The sequence below is a fragment of the Stegostoma tigrinum genome, chromosome X, assembly GCF_030684315.1.
Source record: "Stegostoma tigrinum isolate sSteTig4 chromosome X, sSteTig4.hap1, whole genome shotgun sequence".
Taxonomy (NCBI): Eukaryota; Metazoa; Chordata; class Chondrichthyes; order Orectolobiformes; family Stegostomatidae; genus Stegostoma; species Stegostoma tigrinum.
Genome location: NC_081404.1, coordinates 4350854 through 4365643, shown reverse-complemented (window position 1 = coordinate 4365643; position 14790 = coordinate 4350854). Strand labels below are relative to the sequence as shown.

The 14790-nt window shown below is 44.1% G+C and overlaps 1 protein-coding gene across 1 annotated transcript in view; it reads right to left on the bottom strand.

The window, feature by feature from the left end:
* The window catches only part of LOC125448304 (nuclear receptor subfamily 4 group A member 1-like), a 47819-nt gene that overhangs the window by 18173 nt on the left and 14856 nt on the right, over positions 1-14790 (bottom strand). Inside the window, exon 2 of the mRNA XM_048523535.2 lies at positions 13775-14589. Coding sequence (XP_048379492.1) covers positions 13775-14587 — 813 coding nt within the window. The 5' untranslated portion in view covers positions 14588-14589. The remainder of the gene's footprint in view (positions 1-13774; positions 14590-14790) is intronic.

Here is a 14790-nt window from a genome sequence, read left to right as displayed (position 1 = left end):
GGTTGGTGGGGCAGTGGGGTTAAAAAACTGGGGTCTTGTGCTGTATCCTACAGGGAGACAGGATGTAGTCATCAATACGTTACATGTGTGGAAGAGTTTAGATTGGACCTGTCTCGCTGGGTAAATAGTTTGTGTCACGAAAGCAGCTCATGTTGAAGTCTGTGGCTCAGTCCAATCACAACAAGGTTGGCCAATGAGCATGATAGAAGATTCAAAGAAGATGCCATCTTGGGGGAGATAAGAGCATTGTTGTCCTTGGCATTTTTGGTGATGAAGTTCTTGTTGTCATAAGGGTTGCACCTTAACTGAGAATAATTGAGAACAGTGTGGAAAAGAAATGGGGAATATAATGAGACCAGCAGAGATACACCGACAACCCATCAAGGGATAATAATGGTAACTGGACAATGATAATCAATCAATGGGTCACAGTCTTCTGCTAAATAGCCACTGATTTCAATCTGAAGCTAGTGTCAACCAGTATTTAAAATGCCAGACTCGAACTGTCACCAACAGTCTAAGCACAGGATTTCAACCCCTATTCATTTCCATTTAATCTGCCTGGTCAGGCTTGTGAAATGTGTAGACCCAGTTAAGGGACTATGACAAGTTCAACTGAATCTGAACATTGAATTGCAACTTTGAACTCTCTCCAAAGTTAGTGTTAAGGTGCAGGGTCCACTTGAGAGAAATTAATCATGAAATATTGGTTAAGTTGCATCAAAACTGGAGTATAAAAGTCTGTAGATAATAAAATGTGAGGCTGGATGAACACAGCAGGCCAAGCAGCATCTCAGGAGCACAAAAGCTGACGTTTCGGGCCTAGACCCTTCATCAGAGAGGGGGATGGGGGGAGGGAACTGGAATAAATAGGGAGAGAGGGGGAGGCGGACCGAAGATGGAGAGTGGGGAGGTAGGGAGGGGATAGGTCAGTCCAGGGAAGACGGACAGGTCAAGGAGGTGGGATGAGGTTAGTGGGTAGCTGGGGGTGCGGCTTGGGGTGGGAGGAAGGGATGGGTGAGAGGAAGAACCGGTTAGGGAGGCAGAGACAGGTTGGACTGGTTTTGGGATGCAGTGGGTGGGGGGGAAGAGCTGGGCTGGTTGTGTGGTGCAGTGGGGGGAGGGGATGAACTGGGCTGGTTTAGGGATGCAGTGGGGGAAGGGGAGATTTTGAAACTGGTGAAGTCCACATTGATACCATATGGCTGCAGGGTTCCCAGGCGCAATATGAGTTGCTGTTCCTGCAACCTTCGGGTGGCATCACCCGAAGGTTGCAGGAACAGCAACTCATATTCCGCCTGGGAACCCTGCAGCCATATGGTATCAATGTGGACTTCACCAGTTTCAAAATCTCCCCTTCCCCCACTGCATCCCTAAACCAGCCCAGTTCATCCCCTCCCCCCACTGCACCACACAACCAGCCCAGCTCTTCCCCCCCACCCACTGCATCCCAAAACCAGTCCAACCTGTCTCTGCCTCCCTAACCGGTTCTTCCTCTCACCCATCCCTTCCTCCCACCCCAAGCCGCACCCCCAGCTACCCACTAACCTCATCCCACCTCCTTGACCTGTCCGTCTTCCCTGGACTGACCTATCCCCTCCCTACCTCCCCACCCACACCTTCTCCACCTATCTTCTCTACTCTCCATCTTCGGTCCGCCTCCCCCTCTCTCCCTATTTATTCCAGTTCCCTCCCCCCATCCCCCTCTCTGATGAAGGGTCTAGGCCCGAAACGTCAGCTTTTGTGCTCCTGAGATGCTGCTTGGCCTGCTGTGTTCATCCAGCCTCACATTTTATTATCTTGGAATCTCCAGCATCTGCAGTTCCCATTATCTCTGATACTATAAAAGTCTGTAGTTTGAAGCTTGAGAAGGCTGGATGATGCGACGAATCCATTGTGTGGAGGATAAGAATGAGTTTGATGAGTTTGGCACTCTGAAGATGCCAGGAGGAGGAGGAATGCACAGAATTATGTATTCAAAGCTCAGAACAAAAAGAAAAATTCAGGGTTTTGATTCGAATTGTGGTGTTTCTACAAACAGTTGCATTGGAACATTTCAGCATTGCTTGAGAGTTAGAATAGCTGCACAGTGCTCTTCACTCTGAATCTCTTTCCAATTCACAATGCACTTTGTTTGCAGAGGCCCTAAGTTTCTGACATACTTTCGCATCATCTGATGAGATGTTCTGACATTACAAAATGGAGGGCTGAATGGATTCAAAACCAAAAAAAATCTCAACCCAACCAATCTGCTTTTGTAAAGCTGAAAGGGTTGAACTGAGTGAGATTGTGGGCGAAGGCAAAGCAACTTCTCACATGTTTATCCAGTGCTGGAACTTTCAGCACATTGGGTTGTAGGGCTCTTCAAACAGCTCTCTTTTACCCAAACAACTCACCCTTCTTCTCAGACGAGATAAACCAATATGATTTCTTTCAATTCTGACACCACCCTTCAGGGCAAGCAGGATAGTGCATCGGAATGGATATTTGCATACTGTGTACTCTTACAAAGAGGAGACTTTGCATCTATTTATGTTGGATTTGACCTGGGAGCCCAGTGTTAACCCTCAATCTCCAAAGGCTGCAAAAAGTTGTAAGAAGTTTATCATAGAGAGGAGACTTCCTTTTTGCCTTCTTTATTTGTTCGAGATTCATAAAGAAATATGCTGTACGACAATATCACAGTGAGCATTATGTAAAGATTTACATCCACGTGAACTGTAAATGTTCAATATACATTCAGGATCATCTTCACCTGAGCAAAGAAAGCTCATGTGACAAAGAGAGGATGATATATTGTTGCCAAGCAACTGGCCATTGGTAAGATGCCAGAACATCTGCAGAACAACTATCTTAGTTTCCTCTTCCCCGCCTCGCTCTACCCCTTGCTAAGATCCAGTGTCACAGCGGTACTGAATATCTGTGTTGTCAATGTTACGTGATGAAAAACAGATTTGATGTTGGCAATGTGCCAGGAAAATTCAGTGTTTAAAGGGCTTATTGTGTTGTCCAATCACTCACTGGCCAGTTGGTCATATTTGCTGCTTGTTATTTCTGACTTTAAAGACCCACTCTGTCAATGCAGCATTTGCCCATTTAAAGGGACCATGCACCTTTTTGTGCGGCATCGCTCTGTGAAGCAGTGACAATTCCTGAGCCAAGTTGCAATGCTGGCAATGATTTAATCGCCAATGCCAGATGATTGAAGGGAAACTCGCTTGGTTTACAAAACAGTCATATAGTCTCATGGCTTTCCATGGACATTGCAGTGTGTGGTCAAGAATTCCTGGTCTGTCAACTAATCTCACCTTGAGTTGGCCTCCAGCACCCATGTTCAGGGAGGAAAATCCATACTGTGCTCATGATCACTGGAAGACCCTTGCACCTCGGTGGACACTAACTCAGAGTCGTGCCCCCTCCCCCCCCCCCCCCAAACAGTTGAACAGTACAGAAGCACTCATTTCCTCGACTCTCACATGAGCAATGGCCACAGTGAACAGCCAAGCATAATCAATAACATGCTAGAATCATTCATGATTTTATTAAATATTTAAATGAGAAAAAATGGATTTGTTGTTACACTGATGCAATGGATCTTGGGATGGGTGGCATGATGGCTTAGTGGTTAGCACCGCTGCCTCAATGCCAGGGACCTAGGCTTGTTTCCAGCTATGGGTGACTGTCTGTGTGGAGTTTGCATATTCTCCCTGTGTCTGTGGGGGTGTGCTCTGGTTTTGTCTCACAGTCCAAAGATGTGCAGGTTAGGTAGATTGTCCATGGGAAATACCCTACAGTCTCCAGGGATGTGTGGGTTAGCTATGGGAAATGCAACATTACAGGAATAGGATAGGGTGTTGGATCTGGTGATATGCTGTTCGGAGGGTCAGTGTGGACTTGATGGGCTGAATGGCCTGTCCCCACACTATAGGGATTCTATGATTCAGTCAGGAATCCATTGGTCAAAAGTCATAACTAGCTGAGAAGTGTTTAAGTTTTTTTTAAACCAGTCATTTTTTTCATTGTAATTTTTCCCCAGATATTACATGACACTATATATATTTTCCACACTTGTGCTACATTGAACTTTAATAACTTTGGATGTGTCCATCATTAAAGCAAACTGTAAACAACATATGAAAGCAAATTTAATAAAGTTTTTTAAATGCTAATACCACTCACGGTTATGGAGGTTGAAAGTGATCAAAAATTGCAACAGTAGAAACAGCAGACAGTAAAAAACACAAACGGTATGTTGGCCTTCATAGTGAGAGGATTCGAGGACAAGAGCAGGGTTGTCTCGCTGCAGTTGTACAGGGCCTTGGGGTGAGCACACCTGGAGTATTGTGTGCAGTTTGGGTTTCCTTATCTGAAGAAGAATGTATTTGCTATAGAGGGAGTGCAACAAAGGCTTATCAAATTGATTCCTGTGATGGTAAGACTGACATATGAGGAGAGATTGAGTCGGTTAGAATTCTTTTCACCAGAGTTTAGAAGAATGAAGGAGTATCTCATAGAAACCTATAAAATTCCAACAGGTCTACAGGTTAGATGCAGGAAGGATGTTCCCGATGGTGAGAGTATCCGGAACCAGGATAAGGGGGTAAACATTTTAGGTCGGAGATGAAGACAAATGTCTTCACCCAGAGAGTGGTAAAGCCTGTGGAATTCTACCACAGGAAGCAGTTGACACTAAAACATTGTGTTTTCAAGGAGGTAGATGTATCTCTAGTGGCAAAAGGGATCAAGGGATATGGGGGAGGGCAGGATTAAGATATTCAGTTCGATGATCAGCCAAGATGATATTGAATAGCACAGCAGACTCAAGGGCTGAATGGTCTAGTCCTGTTCCTATGTTCTATGTATATGTGAACTGTTGGAAATTCAGACTGAACAACTGATCACAAATGGCTTGGGTTTATTGAAGCCAAGAATTGTGAACTGTATTCTGTTAAAACTGAACGAATTATGCTTTCATATACTTCCATAATTTGTTTACTTTAAACAAGGGACATTGTAATCAACAACCCATAACATACATTTGTATATATTTAAAAGCCTTAGGAGATCCCAAAGCACTTCAACTCACAGCTAATGAAGTTTGTGAAGTGTGATTACAGCTATAATGTAGGAAATGAGGCAGTCAATTAGTGCACAGCAAGTTCCCGCAGACCGCAATAGTATCTGCTTTTGTGAACCCCAGTGAAAGGAAAAATATTGGCCCAGAGATGAAGGAAATCACCTCTGCTCATCGCAGAAATTGTGGCCATGAGATTTTATTTTAAAATCACCACCTGAGAGGACAGATGAGGCTTCACTTTGACTCCGTCCTATTTTTACATGCACACTATACAATGAAATCCTTGCTAGCATAGTCTGGTCACCTCTCCAAATACTAGTGAACCAGTCGATTGTAAATTCCTTATAAATTGATCATGTGGTTTTGGTCTACATTTAACTTGGGTCTTTTGTTATTCTTACTTGTAAATACTATTACATGCTTGCTTGATATTCAGTGGTTATAGAACACATATAAATGACACTGATATGAATGCAAGACAGAATTATTTGTAGGCAGTCAATCAAATAAAAAGAACAGAAGCTTAAAAGTTAATTTACTTAGGGCAAGGGCTAAATAGCAGTGAAGGAGTGCAATCGACGATACCCAGGAAGGGTGGGAACAGTGTAGTGGGGCTAAAAGGGTTAAATTATGAGCTTGTGTAGACAAGGCTTCATGTATGGAAGATTAAGGACTAATCTAATTGACATGTTGGAGATGAATGAAAGATTTGTTAGGATAGGTAAACAGGAACCATTTCCTCTGGTGGGAATCCAGAACAACAGTTGGGAGGGAACCTTATAATTGGAGAGAGGCCATTCAGTGCTAATGAAATGGATGATGTCAAAAAGAATTTCTTCACACAAAGGACTGTGAAAATCTGGAATTCCCTCATGCCGGAGTCCATTGAAAAATTCAAGAAGTTTGTTGGTTATTAAGGGTTAAGGAACCAAGGTGGGTAGCTAGAACTAATCCACAGATCAACCATTGCAAATGAAATTCAATATAAGCTAGTGTGAGGTTATCCATTTTAGACCACGGAAGGATAGATCAGGGTACCTTCTAGATGGAATGAAGTTAAATACAGTGGATGTCTGAAGAGACTTGGAAGTTCAGATAGTTAGATCTTTAAAATGCTGCAAACAGATGCAGAAAATAATCAACAAAGTTAATGGCGTTTATATCTGAAGAACTGAAGTATGAGGATGCAGAGATTATGTTGCAGTTATACAAAACCCTGGTTAGACCCCACTTGAAGTGCTGTGAACAGATCTGGGCACCACACCTTAGGAAGGATAGATTGGTCTTGGAGGAAATACAATGTAGGTTTACAAGAATAATACCTGGACTTCAGGGGTTAAGTTATGAGGAGAGATTATACAAATTAGGCCTGTTTTCTCTAGAATTTAGAAGGTTAAGGGGTGATCTTAACCAAGTATTCAAGTTATTACCAGAAAAGACAGGGCAGTTAAGGATAAAACATTTCCACCGTTTGGGGATTCTAGAACTAGGGGCATAGTCTGAGAATTATGGCTAGACTGTTCAGGAGCGATGTTAGGAAGCACTTCAATGCATAAAGAGTGCTAGAGGTTTGCAACTCTTTTCCAAAAATGGCAGTTGTTAATTCTAAACCTGAGATTGATCTTTTTTTGTTAAGCAAAGGTATCAGGGCCAAAGGCAGGTCTATTGTGTTGGGACACAGATGATTGAGTAGAAGAAAAGGCTTGACAGGCTGAAAGGCCTAATCCTGTTCCTATATTCCAAATTCAATGGGGAAAACAAGCTTGAGTCTTTATTTTTTTTAATTCTCTTCATTCACAGGATGTGGGCATCGCTGACTGGGCCAGCGTTTATTATCCATCTTGAGCTGCCCCTTGAGAAGGTGGTGGTGAGCTGCCTCCTTGAACCGTTGCAGTCCATGTGCTGTAGGTTGATCCACAATGCCATTAGGGAAGGAATTCCAGGATTTTGACCCAGCGACACTGAAGGAACGGCGATATATTTCCAAGTCAGGATGGTGAGTGGCTTGGAGGGGAACGTACGGCCGGGTTGGGAGGGGCAGTGTTCCCATGTATCTGCTGACCTTGTCCTTCTGGAAGGTGGCGAGTTGTGGATTTGGAAGGTGCTGTCTGAGGAGCTTTGTTGAATTACTGCAGTGCTTCCTGTAGATGGTACACACTGCATTAAGCTGTATGACCTCTCCCTGTCCATGTGTTCTCAAAACCTTGCAACCAGTCAAGCATTTTGTTGGTTTTTAATAGCACAAGGAGAGTTGAGAAAAGAGTGGGGAGCATCACAGCAGTGCAAACAGCCTGCTTCCTTAATCTTACCGATCTTGAAGTGCACTCGTGAGTAACAGATTGTGTGTGGAGGAAGAGTGGGTGGGGAAATTCTCAGGCCACTGCTCTTCAGTGAAAGCACGAGTTAGTCACAAGCGAATCATGAGCAAGTTATAAAAGGTCTCTCTTGGAAATGTAATCACCGTGGTATTCCCCTGGTCCCCAGTGCATTCTCAATCTTTACCACAAGTTCAGAAAAGGCACTTTAAGCAGTTACACATTTTGCACGACTTTTAAATGTATTCAAAATAGTCATTGGCATTCTCATTTTCAAATAGTATTTCCTGATTAACAACCTGGAGTATGGGATTTAGTGTGGTTTTATACTGGTGTGGGGGACAGGGAATTATTTAAAGTACAACAGAATCCATTTTTAAACACCAATCTGGGAGTTCATCCAAAGCAGGAGAACATGCTATTGGTGGCAGAGTCTGCCAAAGAGTTGTTCCAGTATAGAACGCCCTACTGGTGACATCACTATGATTGGACACTCTCCATTGAGCCACAATCTATATATTTTCAACGTGATATCAAACCTTACAACACCAGAGACCTTTTGGCTCCTGCTTGCGTTGAATCTTTGACAGAGCTATCAACTTTGTCCCACTCCCCTGCTCTTTTCCCATTTTCCTGATAATATTTCCCCTTCAGGTACTTATCCAACTCTCGCTTGAGAGTCATCATTGAATCTGCATCCAGCATCCTTTCAGGCAGTGCATTTCAGATCCGAGCAACGTACAGCATGAAGAATTGTCTCCTCACCCTTGCTTGAGTCCTTTTGCCAATTGTTTGAAATCTCTGTCCTCTGGTTAACAACCTTTCCTGCTAGTAGAAACAGTTTCCACTCTGTCAAGAGCCCTCATAATTTAGAATCTCTCTATGAAATTTCCTTTTAACTTTCATTGCTCCAAGGGAAACAATCTAACGTTCTCCAGTCCATCAACAACTCTCTCGCTGAACCCTAGACAGTCATCTAAAAACTGGTCAGCAGAAATTTCTTGATTTTGCACACAATATTTTACAACATTCATCTTAGAATTTCTCTCCTGTTTTACAATGTCAGATCTCTTATTTAATATTATTAATAGGCTGGTGTTCACGTAACTTGCCCGTTCTTATCTCAGTAATCACCTCCAGCCTCTACATCCCTCCCTATCTCTGCAGCCTAGTCAGACTCCACAACCTTTCAAGCCTGGCTTCCCCAATTTTCAGCCACTGATGGTTGTTCATTCCATTACCAAGACTCTGGAACTCCCTCCCAAGTCCGCTGTTTCTTTACAATGCATCTTGAAATCTACCTCTTTAGCCAGGTTTTTGGTTCTTCTGTCTTGGGGAGGTGCAGGGTCATAGTTCCTTGAAAGTGAAGTCGCAGGTAGACAGGGTAATGAAGGTGGTGTTTGGTATGCTTGCCTTTATTGTTCAGTGCATTGAGTACGGGAGTTGAGAAATCATTTGGGGCGGCACGGTGGCTCAGTGGTTAGCACTGCAGCCTCACAGCTTCAGGGACCCAGGTTCGATTCCAGCCTCGGGCGACTGTCTCAGTGGAGTCTGCACATTCTCCCCGTGTCTGCGTGGGTTTCCTCCGGGTGCTCCGGTTTCCTCCCACAGTCCAAAGGTGTGCAGGCTAGGTGGATCGACCATGCTAAATTGCCCATAGTATTCAGGGGTGTGTGGGTTATAGGGGGATGGGTCTGGGTGGGATGCTTCAAGGGGCGGTGTGGACTTGTTGGGTCAAATGGCCTGTTTTCACACTGTAGTGAATCTAATCTAATCATGTTGTGGCTGTACAGGATATTGGTGAGGTCACTTTTGAAATAGTGTGTTCAGTTCTGGTCTCCCTACTTTAGGAAAGTTATTGTTAAACTTGAAAGGGTTCAGAAAAGATTTATGAGGATGTTGCTGGGTTTGGACGGTTTGAGCTATAGGGAGAGGCTGAATTGGCTGGGGCTGAGGGGTGACCTTATAGAAGTTTAATAAAGTCATGAGGGGTATGAATAGGGTGAATAGCCAAGGTCATTTCCCCAGGGTAGAGGAGTCCAAAACTAGAGGGGCATAGGTATAAGATTTAAAAGGGACCTAAGCGGCAACTTCTCATGCAGAGAGTGGTGCATGCATGGAATAAGTTGCCAGAGGAAGTGGTGGAAGCTGGTACAACTACAACATTTAAAAGGCATCTGGATGTGTATATGAATAGGAAGGGTTTAAAGGGATATGGGCTAAATGCTGGCAAATGGGACTAAATCAGTTTAGGATATCTGGTCAGCATGGATGAGTTGGGCCGAAGGGTCTGTTTCCGTACTGTACGGCTCTATCTCCTCGTTTAGCTCACTGTCAGATTTGTGGAGATTTGTACTTCCATGGGCTGTTTCACCACGCTAATGCAATCTGGTGTTGCTGTAATGCTTCAGTTAATTTCAGAGTTGGAACCAGTGTGAGGATTTGGGATGGAAGGGGTGAAAAAACTGTGGTTTTGAGGAGGGGGTAGCACATGCCTCTATGCGTTAGTTGCCCCTGAGGGCAAAGGCTTTTCCCTGAAGTTGCTCGTGGAGATTCAGCTGGGGAAAGTGTTTAAAAGAATTTGGTTTGCAGCTCCCTTCACCCTGAAGGGATATTTCCTCTTGCCCCCTTATCTCAGTGGCTTGATAGCCATGTTCCTTGTGCATTCCTCTCTCAGTTTTTCCTTCAGTTGATGCCATCATCAGCAAAAGCCATTTGATTTCTGCGATTGGGCATTAAATGACCCTGGCATGCATTTTCTCATGGAACCAGAAGCCAAGACTGAGAAGGCACACACAGCACTAGCCTTGGGGCTTATTGCAAATTATCCTACACTTAGGGAATATGAATGAACCATTGTAAAAAAGGAAGCCTCAATGCAGTTTTCAAATGCAAATACACTCCATTTTCCATTATGTCCCCATGCAAGGTCTAACCTCACTCGAAACCAAAGAACGATGAGGCATTGGGAGTACAAGGCCCACTATTTTCTGGTAGGTTTTCTTTTTGCCAGATACTTCATTAAACTTGTACATAGAGTGCCACTTTGTCAGACTTAAACCAGGCAGCAGACAGCCTGAAACTGTCCAGAATATAAAACATTCATCCAAAATCTAATTTGCCCAATGCTCTGTGTTCAGTGCTACGGAATTTGCTAATTGTTAACTGTGTTCTCACTCGGACATTTGAGCATATAATCTCAGGTGGTAGAGGCAGTACTACACAGAGATGCATCTTTCAGATGAGATTAAATTGAGGCCTCTCTGCCTTCAGGTGACTGCAAGAAATTGACAGCTCCACTTAGTTGAGAAATTTTCCTGTATCTAGATTAATATCCATCCCTCCACTAACATTTTTAAAAGTTAACAGATTATCTGATCATTAATTGCAGTACTATTTGTGGAACCCTAAAGTGAGCAAATTGGTCCAGATTTGCCCAGCAAACAGTGATTGAAAAGTAAACAATTTTAGGAAACAAATTAAGATGATCTGTGGTCCTCAAAGGTACAATGTCAATACAAGTTCCTCTAAGTTATCAATTAACTTGCATCAGTAGTAAAACAAACATCACAACTCATCCCCTGATCTCACCCTCTGCTTCATACCAAACCTATTTGAGGAAAAATTCAACTACCCCAGCCGCAAATTGGCCCCGGTGAACTAATGGAGAAGGCATTAGCTTTCTAAACCAGGAATTGCAGGTTCAAGTCCCATATAGGGTGACAGGTAGCACAGTGGCTCACAGCACCAGGGACGCAGGTTCACCTCCACCCTCGAGCAACTGTCTGTGTGGAGTTTGCACATTCTCCCAGGGTCTGTGTGAGTTTGCTCTGATTTCCTCCCACAGTTCAAAGATGTGCAGGGTAGGGTAGATTGGCCATGGGGAAATATGCAGATAGGGTGGGACGATCTTCAGAGGGTCGGTGTGTTGTCACTGGACCAAATAGCCAGCTCCCACACTGTAGGGATTCTACGATTATATACAGCAGTCTGTCAATCATTCAGACCAGTGAGCCTGTGCTTGGAAAGAAGGCTCCCATTTGTTCCAGAGATAATGGGAACTTCAGATGCTGGAGAATCCAAGATTACAAAGTGTGAAACTGGATGAACACAGCAGGCCAAGCAGCATCTCAGGAGCACAAAAGCTGATGTTTCGGGCCTAGACCCACTTGGCCTGCTGTGTTCATCCAGCTTCACACTTTGTTATCTCCCATTTGTTCCACGCTGCTGCTTTCCTCCTAGGGCTCCACAGATTGGTCACCTATCAGTATCCATCCGATTCATTTTCAAAGGTTTCATGTTTGCAGTGAACCTGGCAATCAACTTCCATAGATTTGAATGAAGAGCTAACCCAGAGCACTTTTGGAAATTTTCCCTGCCCTGGTGTCTTTTAATCTTGTTGTCGATATAAGGGCGGTGTCTAAATTGCCTCCAAAGGCTACGTGATGTTACCCCAACACTTTTAATTTTGACCTATATTCTACCTAGAGAGAGATGGGAGTGGTGTCGTTGCTGGAGTACTAATCCAGTGACCTAGGATATTTTTCTGGGGACCAGTGTTCAAATCCCAGCATGACAATAGCTGGAATTTGAATTAAATCAATGGAATTGAAAGCTTGTCTCAGTAATTGTGATCAGAAAACCATAACTGACCGTTGTCAAAACTTGCCTGCCTAATGTGTTTCAGGAAAGTAGTTTGCATCCTTTACCTGGTCTGGCCTACATGTGACTCCAGACTCACAGTAGTATGGGTGACACTTAAGTGCCCTCTGAAAAGGTCTTGCAAGTCACTTAGTTCAACATAACTCAGGATGGGCAACAACTGTGGGCCTTGCCACTGACACCCATCTGCCACAAAAAGAAGAAATAAAAAAAACTTGGTGCATTAGGAATCCTCAAAAAAGGAGCTGAGTTTTAACCATGAAGCAAATTCAGACCTCACAATGTCTTAATTTTGATTACTACACAATGTTTCTGCGTGCTTGGTTCTCAAAAGTTATGGTAATGGTCAGAGCTGGCAAAATGCAACGTGAAAGACCAAAGCTGAGATGGCAGGGCAATATAGAGGTAAACTGAGTGGAAGAGGGACAAAAGGAAAGCTAGTTCCAAGAGTCAACAGATAGGTGGCTCAATGGTGAGCACTCAGTCAACCCAGTGTGGAGCTGAAGGAACACAGCAGGTCAGGCAGGATCAGAGGAGTAGGAAAGTCAGTGTTTTGAAAAATCGACTTTCCTGCTCCTCTGATGCTGCCTGGTCTGCTGTGTTCCTTCAGCTCCACACTGGATTGACTCTGACTCCAGCATCAGCAGTTCTTGCTAACCCTCAGTGGCTAGCATTTCTACCTCACAGCTCCAGCAACTTGGGTTTGATTCCAACCTTGGGTGACAGTCTGTCTGGAGATTGCATGTGCACCTTCTGTCTGTGTGGGTTCCTTCCACAGTCTAAAGATATGCAGTTAGATGGATTGGCCTTGGGAAATGAGGATTACAGGGGTGCATCTGGGTGGGATGCTTTTCAGAGGGTTGTTACTGACTTGATGGGCCAAATGGCCTGCTTCCACACTGTCTTGATTCTATGATTTACAGCATTGACAACCTTATGGTGGATTTAGTTGTAACTTGTGACTTTGGAGAATTGTACTTTACAAAAAATGTAATTCCTACAAACCAATGATGTGTGTTACTGATTGCAACGAAGAAACATACGTACCAGTACCAATTTTCCAGTAACAACTTGTCATTTGGCTTCAAGGTTATCGCAGTACGTGGAAGATGCACATCTTTAACTTGCTGAATAATCCACAACTGGCTGGACTAAACGGCCTGCCATTTCTGCAGCACCTCATGACTGCTGGGCACTTTTTCAGCCAATGAAGTGCTTCCAAAGAGCAGTCGCTGTTACACCATAGGAAGTGCAGCAGCCACCTCATGCACAGCAAGATCCCACAAACAGCCATAGTAAAGGCTGGATTTTTTTGGGGGTGTTAATTGAGGGATGGATATTAGCTGCAGCACTGGGAAACCCCTGCCTGATTTTTTTCAAAACAGCAATGCAGGCCCTTCCACAAACACCTCCCCCCAACAAACCCACTGTGAAACAAACAAGGCCTTGGTTTAACGTCTCAAACCAAATAAAAAGCCAGTACCACAGCACTCCTGAACTGGAATATGAACTCTCGTGATGCCAAGGTGTAGGTACTACCCACCCACCTGCACCACATGCTCATTCTGCATGGCACTGAAGCAAACAGAATGGACGAACTATAAACTGGAAGAAATGCATAACAGGCTGCTGATTCACAATGATCTGCTTTGCATTGTCAAACAGAATCAAAATCATCTCCCCACAACTATTACTAAGGCTCAAGTAACTGATCAAATACCTTGAAGAAACCTTTACATCCTTCACAGGTCCGTACACCATAGTGTTGGCAGGAAGCATTATCTCCACACACAGCGCACTGGCCCTCATTAGAAGGGGGGTTACGAACCGGTGGAGAGGGGATGGGATTGTCCATAACAATGGGACTGTCCAAGAGACGTGGTCCACGGTCCATGGGGAGAGCAGGAAAATTCATGGAGGCTTGGCTGGTGGCATCATAAGACATGGTGTCAACAAGCTGGAGGACAGGGTTAGCTCCATGGGAACTTGCATCGAGCCTCATGTGGCAATGTGACACAGGTGACTCTGAAGGTACCTGCTTAAAGGAAAAGAACGAAAGTTGGGACACATTTTTTTGTTGATCTAACAAATGATCCACCTCACCATATTGCAGTGAGTGATGAGGAAAAGAATCATCCCATATGGACACTTGCTGCGTTTGAAAAGCGGGGGTTGATGGTGAGGGTATGGAGCAAGATCCATTGTAATATTGAGAAGATCCACACTGAGGTAGCACCTCTTCCAAATGCATGTTGATGGAGGCTGGGTAACAGCCAAACATCTGAACGTCCTCCACTTTAAATGGAGACTGCTGGTTGGTAAGCATCAGTTGGTACAAGTATGCATCAAAATCTCCGTTGTTGCTGTCGATGAACGTGTTGAAGCTGGGAAGAGAGGTTGTGGCAGCAATTTCCGTGGTGCTGAGGTCCATTCCAAGCTTGACAAACTCAGGAGTCAAAAAGTCAGAACTGTAGTCCTCATATGGTCCTCCACTTTGTGGCAAGGTCCCATACTGTGCCTGAAGACAAGGCATCTCTGAAAGGGAAACATAGTAAAACTATTCCAGTGAGAGGGTATTTTGTGCTTCATTACATCTTGCATGACTTACTGAAAACAGACTCTACACGTGAGTGATATCCGGTGATGTCTTATAACAATCTTATTGCATCTCTGAGGTCAAAGATCAAGATGGTCAGATGTGTTTATATGTCAACACTACTCTAAAATTTAACAAAC